We start from the raw sequence: 13593 nt of genomic DNA on the forward strand, positions 1-13593 counted from the left end.
ATGGGGTTTGTTTGTTTATTTTAGCTTTAGGGACAAATTTCACTGGACTGTGGTTTGGTTGAGTACCCTAGAAAAAGAGTGGAGTGTTAATCTAGCACTTAGTTGGTCCCTAGTTTGGGATTTACCAATATGACCTTAAGTTGATGTACCTGTCCTGTAATTCCTCTGCCATCTTTCAGTTAATTAGTCTCTGTCTAAAAGTTGATCTGTGGACTTGCTTAAAGTTATGTTGCAGATCAGTCTCTCATGTATTTCTCTTTTATGTACTGCAGCACAAGTGGAGGTGTTGTCTGCTGCACTCAGAGCATCCAGTTTGCATCCTCAAGAAGAGACGACGACCAGTGTTGGCAAGGGAACAGATTCACAGACCGAACTAACCATCAATGACCAACAAAGTTTTAAACCTATATTGGGTGATATTGTGCCTTTAATTGGTGACACTGTTGAGGTAAGAAGAGAGTTTTGTTCTTTATTTTTTCCCTTCAGGATTTCCAGGGCTCTAGTAACAGAGCTGTAATTTGCGTTCATGTGACGATTGCAGCCAAATGCTTTCTACTTCTGACTGCTGTGGCATTCCCTTTTGTAGGATGGTATTGAAGTACTAGCTACTAAAATAAAATGGGTTATGTTGAGTCCCTTTGTTTTTGCCAGTTCCGTGCTTGTCCATGTAAATTCTTTAAACTGTTTCTGTTAAAATCTCTGTTGTGACTGTTGCATTTGAAGATGTTTTAATGCTACCACATTTTATTAATGTGAATGTGCCTTGCTTAAAACAGATGCTCTGCCAATAATGAGTGAATCTTCTCCAGTGCCCTCCCTGAAGATGGAGAATTATCAATAATTATAATAATTATTATAATAATTATAACAAATAAATTATAATTGATTTATAATGGTTTTTTGGTCTGCATCAGAGAAGTTCAGGACCTGCAACTGAGATGATGTGTGGACTGCTGAAAGAGGCAGTTATTCTAGCAGTCAGTAACATCTTGAAGTTTTTTGCAGTTACTTCTTCAGCCCTTCTCCCCATTCCCTGCCCAACTGTAGTTCTTGTATTTGGTACTCTTTTCTGTTCTTTGCTGTGTCAGGCCAAATCCACTGTATTCACTGCATATAATGCCACAAGCTCAGGTGGTATTAAATGCTGTTGCAGAAAGCAATGGTTCCAAAATAGGCTCCATAAAACCAGAGCAAGTGATTTGTTGAATCATAGTACTGAAATTGTGTCTTCCAGATGAAATTTTGACAAGCATCTTTGAAATGTCTAGGAGGTAATATCAGTTCAGTGCAAATGTTTTCATCCTTTTTTAATTAGAGCAGTGTTTCTTGATGACATTTAATTAACTTTTTCTCTAAGCTGTTGGACTGCCATCTAGACCAAAAACATACGAGGAGCTCAGGAATGTTATAATTTACTTGGATACTGCTGATTATACACAATTGTAATTTAACTCTACAAATGCTGTTTGTTTCAAAAACACCAGCCTGTCTCCAATTCCTTTATGTCAGGCTCAAAATGCTTTTTTTATTATAGGATCTCTTATTTCTAATGCTAACCTAAAATGACAGTGTACATTTATCCTCCATTCTTAAGAATTTTGAGAAGTGGTGAGGGTGGTGTTTGTGCAGAGGGACCTGTCCTGTGTTTTATGTTTTTGTATACAGAATATAGTACTGACAGAAAATTTAAGAACCAGTCACATCGCTGGTATATGTTGATTTTTCATCAGTTTTATGCTTTAAAAGGGTGATCTTAATCTGTCAGTTTCTTGTTTGTTACTGGCAATGAATCAAGTCCTCATTTTACAAGTGAGCAAATATTATAGAGGTGACCTAGAATTCTGGGAATCAAAGTGTGATCTGTTGAACAAGTAAACTGTTGCCCCTAGCAGTGAAGAGACCTCTGATTTTCACAGATGGTTATTGGGGTTTTTTAGTTTAGTTGGGGTTTTGTTGTGGTGGTGATTTTTTTCTTCTTGTCTTTTCTTGAGTTTTTTAAGTCTCAGCATAGCAGTGTATCAGTAGGACACTTGATACTTGAGAGAAATCAAGCTCTTCAGCATTTTATACTTGAATGCAGCCTGCACAATTCTGCACATATACCACTAAGCAAAACCACAGTCTGCTTGTCCTTTGGCCACTTTATTGGCTTATGAAGGAGTTACTGCTGCATGTTAGAGATTCTCTGTTCAAATGAAAATAAATGATGTACTAGAGTGGACCAGTAAGATTTTTGGGATATGATGAAGCTTGTTTCTTGAGGGCAGCTGTTTATTTTTTCTCAAGAGGCACTGTTTTTATTTTCTTTAGGTTATATGTTCTTTATAAGGTTTGAAAAGGTGATGGGTGTTGGAGTGTATTTTTATTTGGAGGTAGAGGGAGAAAGGAAAGTGGGCTAAAACCTTCCTGCTCCTGTGTGGCACAGTTTCTCTCTCTAAGAATAGGACGGATGCCAGGAGGAGATGGGCCCCTGACACTGGCCTCTTCTTTGTTTGGGCCAGCTGCTCTGTCAGCAATCACCAGCACCGCTTGTCCTGGTGTGCAACCCTTGACACAGAGCAGAGATCTTTGGAGCACAACCCCAGAGCTCTTGTTACACAGCCAAGGGAAGCTTAGCCTTAGAGATCTGTAAGGCCATGGCAAAGATTTTGCATTTGGTACACAACAAGCTTTCAAGCTAAACCCTGCTGAATTTTCATGTCCTGGCTCTCTGCAATGCTCAGTTTGGTGTGTGCATGGAAGAAGTACAGATGGAGCTTCATTTTCAGGGGTGGAGATATTGCATAACCAAAATACTGACTGATGGCTGTCGTTCTTCTCTACTGAAGCTCTTCCTCTCTGGAATGTGTATTTGACTTTAAAAGTGGCTGAATAAAAACGTTCCCATCTGTTGACATCCTCCATTATATTCAGTTGTTTGACTTGGTTCAGTCCATGAAGTAGGATTTTTTAAGCTTAAGCTTTTGGAACTGAGGTAGCAGGGAATGTGGGATGGAGTCCTTTCATTTTTTTTTTAAAAGAATGGATGACTAACCTCTGGTCCCATGCAGACTGGCAACTCATGGAAGGCACTAGGGTTTGGGTGGGCTGGCTGCCTCATAATTCCTTGATTTGCATGATATCAAAGCTGGTGACTGGCAATGCTGAAAATAATCTCTTTTGCAGGGGGGAAAAAACCCCAAACAAACAAAAGGCTAAAAAAGAGTGAAGGAGGAATTGACTGTCAAACTAAAAATGCTGCAGAGATAGTTTTCAGAGCCTCCGGAGGTTTTTATAGTTGGAGCTGTGTGCTGCTGGACACATTTAGTTATGGAGTTGCTTGAAAATCTGTTCTTTCCTTGGGTCTTTAACACCTTCATGCTGCTGCTTCCTAAGCCTGACAGGTGACATGGACTGCTGTGCCAGAGATATGCAATTGCCTCACAGCTCTGCCTGTTCTTTATCACCTGTAATTATACCTCAGCAGCTAAAATTACAGCCCAGTGCTTAGATGAAAGCAGCTCGTGGAGAAGGAAGAAGCAACTGTCTGAAGTCAAACCAAGGAAGACAGATTGTATCCTGGAGGCTTTTTATGGAAGAAGTTTGTAGTTTGCTGGAAAATTCTTGCTGTCAAAACGATCTGAACAGCTGGTGGAAGTAGGCATGTTCTTGTTGCTTGTGTTGACCCTGCGGCATTTGTGAATAGATAGATACCTTGGCTCAAATATAGCAAAAATGCCTTTGTCCTAGTCCAGCACACAGCAGCCTGATCTAGTTTTCAGATATTCATTGCATACTGCTTGAAATTCACGGTGTGTTACAGGAAGCCCATTGTATGTGGGGGCTGCACTTGTGTCTGCACTTGTGCACTGGAAGTGTCCGTGCTGCATCCTCCCAGCAGCACAGGTCATTGCAGCCCATCACATCTCAGCCACTCCTCAAGGCCCAGATGTGTAGCCAGGGTGCTAAAATGATTGCTGAAAATTATTTTAATAGGACTGCTGAGAGAAGTTATGACTCTTGTCAGCAGCTGTGGCCAAGTAGGACTCAGTTTTATAAGGTGAAGCTTATCCAGAGAAGATTATAGAATAATCACCTCCAGGAAGGGTGCAACAGCATGAGTCTCATCAGGCTCTGCTCTTCAGTGTGAGGGTGGCTTTGTTTTGACCATTTTCTAGCACAAATCCAAAGCAGCAAATCCATCGAAATCAGCTACAGGTGTTTTCTTACTTTCCATTCAGGGGAGAAGCAATGGGACCCATATGTTAGTTATATTTTCCTTAATGCAGTCTCAAAAGTACTCTTCCCCAGTGATTTTCATTCCATAAGAACCAAAATGGAGCAGAGCAAGAGGAGCTTCTGTTTGAAATTGAAAGCAGATTTATCTTGCAGACCTTTTGATTCTGGGCTGCAGCAAAATTGTATTTGATATTAAAACATATATTCCTTTAATCTAAGAAATAGACTCTGAGGCAAGGACGGCACTTCTTGATGTTGGTATTTCTTTTGTGTTTAATCTTAGAGTGTGTTTTATGTGACCTTTTATTTTCTTTTTTCCACAGAGTATGGATTCTACACTTCACTATATTCATAATGATTCAGATTTGAGTACCAACAGTAGTTTCAGCCCTGAAGAAGAAAGAAAATCCAAAGTACAGGTAAATGACAGTGACTTCTGGTTTTCTTATATGTAGCAGATAAGTTAATTTTTTTTAACATATATGGGTATTTCCTTTATCCCCTTTTTCATTCAGTCATTTCTGACATGATCTAGTTTTATTAAGTGTCTCTTAATTAAGTAGTTTTAAAATAGTCCTTGTTTCCAGAGTCAATGGCTTCATTTAGCAGTTGCTTCTGTTACATTTATGCATGAGAGATGACAATATTATTTTGATATGAGATAATAGTTGTCATAGATTGTCAGACTCTTTCATTTATTTTAGTTTTCGATGGGAACCATGCTGTAATGGGACTTAGGTTATTGAGGAAACAGGATTTTTTTTTAATTACATGTTTTGAGAGGAACCACCCCCAACCCTTGATAGCTTTTTTCAGAACAGTTTTGGAAGTTTTTCATTAACCTGGAACTGCCTCTGGTATTTTTTCCAAAAGGAATCAAATGTTTGTTGTTCCATAGTCTGTTATTACATTGCCACTGTGCATCTGTGTGACTCCTTGAGTGGGAACCTCAGTCCCTCACTTGTTCTTGTCAATGGAGCTATTCAGTAGCTGTGTTAGGCAAATGCTCTTGTGCACCCCTTAATAGAGTCAGTCCCTGACACAGCTGAAGCAAAGGCATGGTAAAGAGGTTTTCACAGACTTTTGGTTCAGATGCTTTGATTCCTCAGTGGACAGAAGGATAGTTCTTCACCAGAGATCTTTTTGTCTCTGGAGAAGCCTCTTTCTCCCTGTTGACCGTTCAGGGAGTTTGGAAGCTGTATTGAACACACTGTACTCTGCTCCCTTCCCTTCCCTGCCTCCCCAAGGCATTTTAATTTAGATTTCTTCTCTCCACTTTCTCAAGATTTGGAGAGAATTAGGAAAGGTTTTCTTGAGCAAGTCACAAAATTTGCTGTTTTACCTGTCTTTATGGATGACATAAATGGCCAATAATAAAATAATAAAATGGCCAATTTGCACAACATGTGAGCCAGAATGTTTGCAAAGGGTAGAATGCAGTCTTTCCATTTTCTAGACTCCCTAAGGAGACTTGTCCACTTGCTCCTCTCTTGAGTTGGACTGTATATTTTCAAATAGCCCCAGTCATGTTATTGTTTCTTTGGAACCTTTTGGTGGAACTTAGCAGATACAAAACTGTTGTGCTCTTATTAAGGAACTGTAATTAAATAATATTCTATAGTTGTGGGGAAAAAAATGGGAAAAAAAGAGTGCCCAGGAATTATAGTGAGCCTTATGAGGAATAAGTGAAAATAGTGTGGATGCTCTGCCTTTCTGTTGCTGCAGGATGTTGTACCTCAAGCCTTGCTGGATCAGTATTTGTCCATGACTGATCCATCCCGTGCACAAACAGTGGACACCGAGATTGCCAAGCACTGCGCCTACAGCCTGCCCGGCGTGGCACTGACCCTGGGCAGGCAGAACTGGCACTGTTTGAAAGACACCTACGAGACTCTGGCATCTGACATGCAGGTGGGCTCAAGCAGTGAACAGACTGAAATTCTGTGATGTGACAAAGACTCGTGGGAACCTCTGTAGTGGTTGCTCTTGTTTAGTGGATGTTGGGCTGCTGTGCTTTTTACACAGAGCTTTCCATCACTGGTTATCCTGTAAGGAATGATGGTGGTGCAGTGGTTGTTTCAGAGGAAGCAGGGGGTGTGTGGTACCCAGGTAGTAAAGAAATGGGCAGGTTAGAATGGAATTTGGAGGAAAATGAAGACAGGTTTCCGATTTCCTGTGTGTGCTTGAGATCTTATGGCAGAGTCTGGGAGCCTCCTAGGTTTGAGAATTTGGGCTGTGCTGCTGTGTGAGCAGACATGCCCCTGCAGGCGTGTCTGGAGCTCAGTGAGTCAACCTCACACCAGGCCTTGGTGCCACATCGAATTAGTCATACAGGAATAACATCGCTATCACCATGCAGCAGCACTGCTGCTTTAAAAACAAACCCTGGAAATAGCAGCATTTTCCTTGTTGTCAGGTGGTAAGGAGGTGGCTTTCTGCATTTTGTGGTTTACAGTTGTTTCCCAGACCTCTTTTGTTTCCTTTTTTGGAGATGCTCTTTGTATTTTTTAGAATATTCTCAGACTGCTTCACCTCTCTTGAACTTGCTGCTTGCTCTGTCAGAGCAGCAGTTCTCAGTGATACATAGTGACTAATTTTATACATGGCCATTGCTCATGTTTTCCAGGCTCCTTTACAGCCATTAAAAACAACCAGCTAATAAATTTAAAACAGAAGTAAAAAGAAATTGCCCTATGTTCAGAAGTGTCCAGAATTTATTGCAAGTCTAATCTGAATTAAGACTGGATCACCAAACCAGGGCAAAAGAAGAGTGCCTGTGCTAATTGGAAAGTGCTGGCTAAAGAATAGATGCTATTTTATTTATAAAAGACTTTCTTGAAATAATTACTTGAATTAAACAATGTGCCCTCAATTTAGGGTGTCTGAAAGCTCCACTGGTTCTTGGGTTGCTGGGCACTAAGTGTGGAAGAAACTTCACCTATTATGGAAGCTAAAATATCCCAGCTGAAATATTATGGTGTATATGTCTTACTCATTTAATTTTAAAAATAGATTGAGAGAATAGTAGCATGAAACTAATTTATGATAAAGAATTTAAAGCAAAAAGTAATGTGTACAAGAGCACTGATGTCAGGTCTACTATTTTGCTTCCTGGAACTTGGAAAATTAAAATATTAGTCATTTGTATTCTCTTCCATTTTCCTTTTTTTTTTTTTTTTTTCCTTTTCATTTGTTACATGAGACACTGTAGAGATATTTGTAAGTAGTGGAATTTCCTGGGAGTCCAGCTTGGATACTGATCCTCAGGTTTGACTGGAGCACTTTGGATCAATAACATTGATTTATTTATGTTGCAGTGGAAGGTTCGGCGGACACTGGCATTTTCTATACATGAACTTGCTGTCATCCTTGGAGACCAGCTTACAGCTGGAGATTTAGTTCCTGTCTTCAATGGCTTTTTGAAGGACCTAGATGAAGTGAGGATAGGTGTGCTTAAGCACTTGCATGACTTCTTGAAGGTATGTCTGTGTTGCTGCTACTTTATTTTCTCTGAAGAGCTTTGTTCATGTTTATTCAGATTTGGGGGGGGGGGGCTTTAATCTGCCTACACAACTTACTTGTCAAATTTCTGTAGAGGTTTCTCTGTAACTGCCTCATTTCTGGAGCTGAGAGACACACCTAAAACTGTCTTTACTTTTTACACCTCCTTTCTTAGGTAAAAAGAGAGACTCGTCACATTTTCCTTTCAGTAGTGTGCCCCATGTGATTTTACGCATTACACGGTTAATGTCTTAAGCATTACACGGTTTAGCCCAGGAAAGCAACACTGTTGCTAAAGATTAATTTTTTTTTAAATAAAAAGAGTGTTTCATTAGTTGTATTTAAAGCTCTTGTTCTATCTGCTGATTGTAGCCTGTAGCTCTTTATGTAAGTTTGTATTTACTGTTTCAGCTTCTTCATGTTGACAAAAGACGAGAGTATCTTTATCAGCTTCAGGAATTCCTGGTGACTGATAACAGCAGGAACTGGCGTTTCCGTGCTGAGCTGGCTGAGTATGTGGTTTTCAGAATTATTATTTTTATTGTTGTGGATATTTAAAAATGTGAAAATCCTATGAGAGATGTTTTGCAGCAATATTACTAATTTAATTTTTGATTAGTAGATGGTCCTCCTCCTCCTCCACATGTCCCCCTTGCTTAAAAATTCCCAGTAGTTGTATTGTCATTATTGTGAATAAGTGGCAGTTTGGTATTTGCAAGTGACCCACAGTCCAGATGATGGCAACTGAAAAATAGATTTTGCTTCCCAGTAATTTCATTATGGCCGGCCACATTGCATATTTGATAAGTGTTGTCATATAAATGATGATACTCAGTTAAGCTGCCTTTTTTCTTACTGTGATATACTCTCCCTGGTTCTTCTTCCATCTTGTAGGCAGCTGATTTTGCTTCTAGACCTGTACAGTGCCAGGGACATCTATGACTACCTGCGGCCTATTGCTTTCAGCCTCTGTGCAGACAAAGTGTCCTCTGTCCGCTGGATTTCCTACAAGCTGGTAATGCAATCTAAATAAATTTAGGATGTCGGACTTCTGAGTGTTGGTGGTCAGGAGGTAATTTTTTTATTTACTTTTTTTTCTTCTCATTTCTTCAAGGTTAGTGAAATGGTAAAAAAGCTGTACATGGCTTCAACACCGACCTTCGTGGTAGACCTCATGAATGAACTTGTTGAAAAGTTCTGTAGATGCCACAAATGGTCTGGTCGGCAGACTTTTGTCTTTATTTGCCAGGTGAAATGTATTTTCATTTATATTCTGGGGGTTTTGGGGAAGTTATTTTTGTTTGTTTTTCTTTTTGTTTGACGGGTGGTGGTGATCAGCATTAACGGGACTGGAACTCTCCAGCTGTCCATTGACACTCTATTGGTGAATATTTGAGAACACTGTTTCCAAGGGAATAGTTTCATGGCTGTTTCTTTTCTCTGTTTCTCCATAGATGAGCTTGACTACATCTTTAGCTCAGCATATTAGCACCAGGTCATCAAATCTGATATTGAATATAGAGCACAAAATGCAGCAAAATAATCTCTGAGTTGGGAAGCTGCTTTGTTGCTCAGCATGAAGTGAGATTTGTATAATAAATCTTCAGAAGTCAATGAGTAGGTGCTGCCTGTACCTCTTCAACCAGCTTGTGCAGCTTGGTCAAAACCAATGCATTCTCAGCAGAACAAACAGGAGTTGAAACTAGCTGGGATCCCAAATAAATGATCAAATTTGGAGGCTGTAGCAGAGGTGCAGACTGGGAGCCACTGTGGCTGCTGCCCAGGTGGACAGTTCTTTGAAGTGTTTGGAGAAATGTAAGCTTTGAGCTTATTTAGAGAAATGTTTTGGTGTAAGAGGTGTTTATTGTTATAACCATTTTTGTTTCAGTATAGCATCTAGTTTAAACAAAGACTAAATTAACTGTGACAAGGATTGTAAAGGTCTTCTGCTTTTCTCTCCTGTTTTCAAGTGGTACAGATTTAAAAAAATAAAAGGGAAAAAAGGGAGTTCCAGGTTTCTGATTATGTGTTGAGATTTCATCCTCCCTGTGCTGAAATTTAATGAAATTGCCTCTGTGTTCCTGCCAGACTATCAGTGAAGATGACTGTCTGCCCATGGACCAGTTTGCTGTGCATCTGTTGCCACACTTACTACACTTGGCATCTGACAAGGTTCCAAATGTTCGAGTCCTGCTTGCAAAAACATTGAAGCAAACCCTTTTAGAGAAAGGTGAGTGACAGAAGGGGTTGCAGTGGGCTGACTGCATTGGGTTTTTTTGTCCCTCAGTTTTCCTAATTCAGCTGGGAAAGAAGCAACATCAGATGTGGCTTGCTGTTGCTTTTACTGTCTCTTTGGCATGAGATGTTACCTTGGCTGACATGAAGCTATGACCCTGTTGTGGTATCCAACCTGCTGTTGTGTAATTCTGAGGAAATGAGTTCTTGCTCATATGCCAGCCTGTTCCTTTGGTGACATTTTCCATGAATGAGCTACTTGGTAGAGGTGTCATCAGAAAGCACAAGTGAGCAACTAGCCTCTGTGAAGTTGTTGAACAGTGCCCTTTATTTAGTTAAAAAAGTTGATGTTCTGTGTAATAAGAATAAGGAAGAAAAGTACACACAAATATAAACAACCATTTGTTTTCTCACTGTGGGAGAAGAGGTGGCTGTTGTTTGGGCTTTATATTTTATGGTAGCAGTGGGAAGAAAGCTTCTCTGGATTCTCTTCAGGGAAATAAGACATGCAACTCTCAAACTGCAGAGTGTGCTTAGGAAAGCATCCCCGGTGCATTGCAGGTGCCAGCTGAGTCAGCAGTGCTTAGAGTCCAAAGCACTGTAAAGGAAAGCAGCATTAGAAGTATTAGGCTATTCTGTAAGACAGCAGAGTGTCCACACTTGGAATACTTCATCCATTTCTGGTCACTTCCACTTTTAACACTATACACTGACTTGAGGACTGCTGAGCACTGGGCTGTTGGGAGCTGCCTTGTGCATGCTGACTGAGGAAACATATGGAGACAGTTGAGATGGGCAGATTTATCTTCTGTTAACTGTGCCAAGGATGTCTCTGTTCTTCCTGCTCTCATGTGGCATTGGTGTTTTTGAGTCCCCCTCGTGGATAGTGCACCTCCATTCTGCATTGCCACTACGTAAACTTATGGCACAGGTAGTCTCTGCCTCAGAGGTGTTCTGTGTATGATTAGGGAGGGTGGATAGGTTGGGAAAGGCAGATTTAAAAAATCAGTTCAGGAGTTTTTAAACCTCAGATCTCAACTAATCTTCCTGTGAGCTATTTGTAGTTACACTGCTTTTATGCACCTTGTGTTCTGTACTTCATCTAAAGTGTCAAATGTTGGAACTTCTTCCACTCCTTATTTCATGTTACCTTAGCTCTACCATTTGATAATTACTTGGCAAGGCTGGCAGGGAAATGGAGTTGCATGGCTATGGGTTGATGGTATCTTTCCTCTGTCACAAATACAAGCACTCTCATCTGGAGTTGTTTCCAGGCTCTTCCTTCCTCTTTGGCCGTGGAGTTTGTCACCCTTTTATACTGAAGAAATCCTGTACTTGAACAGCATCATTAGAACAACTCTGCTCTGAAACATGGGATGATTTTTTTTTTTAAGGTGACTTCTTATATATATTTGGAAGTGTCTTGTGTGCCTGCTCAGATATTCCAGTTGGACTGTAAGAGTGCAGTTTTGTATCTCACGGGGTACACTGACATTGGCATTGAAGTATCTGCTGTCCTTTCCTCCCATAAGTTTTGTGCATTTTCTCTTACAGAGTATTTCCTGAATTCTGCCAACTCTCACCAAGAAGCTGTGGAACAAACAATTATGGCTCTTCAAATGGATGGTGACAGTGACGTCAAGTATTTTGCGAGCATCCACCCTGCCAGTACCAAAATTGCGGATGATGCCATGAGCACTGCTTCATCAACTTACTAAGTTCTGAATGTTGCTATAATTAAAAAAAAAAAAAATTTAAACCAACTATCCTCAAATGCTTCTAAAATGGTTGATTTAGAGCAACCTCTTTGGAAGGAGGGATTTCTTGCCAGATTTAACAGGTGGATGTTATCTAAACCTGATAACCAGGGATTTGAAGTCAAGGCAAAGTAAACATACCTGTGTCAGCTTGACTTTAGAAAAACACTGCTCAGAGGATTATTTTTGCCACCGAAGCCTTAAATCTTCTGTCTTCCTGAACAAATGAAACTTGAATTGGCAGATCATTTTCATTGTAGAAAGGATATGATGATTTCCAGAGACCTGCATTGTTTCTCCTGAGGAGTTAACTTAGCAAGTATTTTCTGTAGCAGCTGATGGGTGGGATGGCCAGAGAGGCAAGTTTGTACAGGGACTGAGACCTCCAGTATTAGAGCTAAAGTTTTTATCAGTCAAGGACTTGATTTGTGTGCAGCTGGGCACACCCTTAAGTGGGAATAGCTTTGATGTTTGTAAATGGCAAAAGTAGAAATTTGGATTTCTCTTAAGGGCTCAGTGCTAACACTAAACTAGAATCTGATTTTAATCCTTAAATGCAGCATATTGCTGTATCCATTAGCAGAAAACTTTGCTGAGTACCTGTGTCCTAATTATTTTCATGCTGGTCATGACCTAAAGGAAATTTATTAGCACATGTACTTTAAGTCAGGTATTTTTAACTTGATCATGATCAGCTCTGAAGGTGCAACTTTTTTCTTCATATACTGTACATATCTGTAAGCCTCCTTGGAGTGCTGCAGTCTAATCATGTTGTTTAAAAGCTGTTGTGATACAAGTTGTTCTCTACTTGTCCAAATAAAATTTATTAATAAGATGGAAAGAAATCTTGTGACCTTTTTAAGACATTAAAAAAACAAGTTTGAAATTTAAGTGGACTTTTTCTTTCAGTTTTCTACATTTTGGTGGATATTTCAGGGGCAAGTGGTTTGCTTAATGAACACGAATTTTGCATTTTGAGATGGAATATGCTACAGCGCAGATGTACTGTGACCATATTATTGAGGTTTTGCTGGATTCTTCCAAGTGTCCCTTTTGCTTGGGAACCTGTTTCCTCCAGCCTGAAATTACATCTTGGCTGGAAGTAAGTCTGAACATCCACCTCACTAACATTTACAGAAAACTGTGAGTCCAAACTGCCCTTAACCTGCCTGCGGTCCATTGACTGCTTTCCTTTCCTCTCATTTAAAATTACTGATCCAGTATCTCCTTCTGTGTCTTCCAGGGACAACTTCCATAAATTACCTTTCTTCCAGCCTGCGGAACCCAAAGTGTGTGAAGCTTTTTTTTTTTCCCCCGAGGAAGTAGAAATGGCTGTGGCACCTTATCTTTGATGTATTTTAGCAGAACATTTTCACTTATCAGTCAGGTACCTGATGCCCTGGCAGTTGAGCCTTAGGAGGTTATCTTTTTTCACCTCCTGTTTCTTTTGAAAACAGATTATTCTGCAGTTTATTCTCTTGTAAACAGAAAGTTGCTATTTACTCCCCAGAGGCTGCTTTTGTACTCCTTAGCAGAGCCATGGAGGTGGTTAAGATGCAGAGTCATCTCTGTCTGCCCTGAAGTGTTGGTGGGTTTAGGGTTTTTTGGGGTAGGTTTAATTTTCTAAATTGCAGATGTTTTTTTCTTTTAGGCTTGAGGATTTTTGTGGGATTTCTTTATTTATTACTTTTTGTAGGTGTGTGTTTTTCATCTGCTTTTTTGGTGTGGATTTTTTATATATAAATATACATTTTTTTCTATGCATGTCCCTTTTTCTTTTCAAAATCGGCAAAATCCCTGGAGGATGAGACAGAGTGACAGTGCTGTGGATGGCATCAGGCTGTGTGGAAGCAGGGAGCAGTGCAGCTCTGCTGCCCTAAAG

The 13593-nt window shown here is 40.1% G+C and overlaps 1 protein-coding gene across 4 annotated transcripts in view; it reads left to right on the top strand.

The window, feature by feature from the left end:
• Nucleotides 1-12602, top strand: part of PPP4R1 (protein phosphatase 4 regulatory subunit 1) — a 65017-nt gene extending 52415 nt beyond the window's left edge. For all 4 annotated transcript variants that reach the window (XM_053962893.1, XM_053962902.1, XM_053962876.1 and 1 more), the window contains 9 exons: nt 273-448; nt 4542-4637; nt 5944-6129; nt 7536-7697; nt 8131-8231; nt 8614-8734; nt 8834-8968; nt 9808-9949; nt 11509-12602. In XM_053962893.1, coding sequence (XP_053818868.1) covers nt 273-448; nt 4542-4637; nt 5944-6129; nt 7536-7697; nt 8131-8231; nt 8614-8734; nt 8834-8968; nt 9808-9949; nt 11509-11672 — 1283 coding nt within the window. In that variant the 3' untranslated portion in view covers nt 11673-12602. The remainder of the gene's footprint in view (nt 1-272; nt 449-4541; nt 4638-5943; nt 6130-7535; nt 7698-8130; nt 8232-8613; nt 8735-8833; nt 8969-9807; nt 9950-11508) is intronic.
• Nucleotides 12603-13593: the final 991 nt, after the last annotated feature.

The sequence above is a fragment of the Vidua chalybeata genome, chromosome 1 (genome assembly GCF_026979565.1).
Source record: "Vidua chalybeata isolate OUT-0048 chromosome 1, bVidCha1 merged haplotype, whole genome shotgun sequence".
Classification (NCBI taxonomy): Eukaryota; Metazoa; Chordata; class Aves; order Passeriformes; family Viduidae; genus Vidua; species Vidua chalybeata.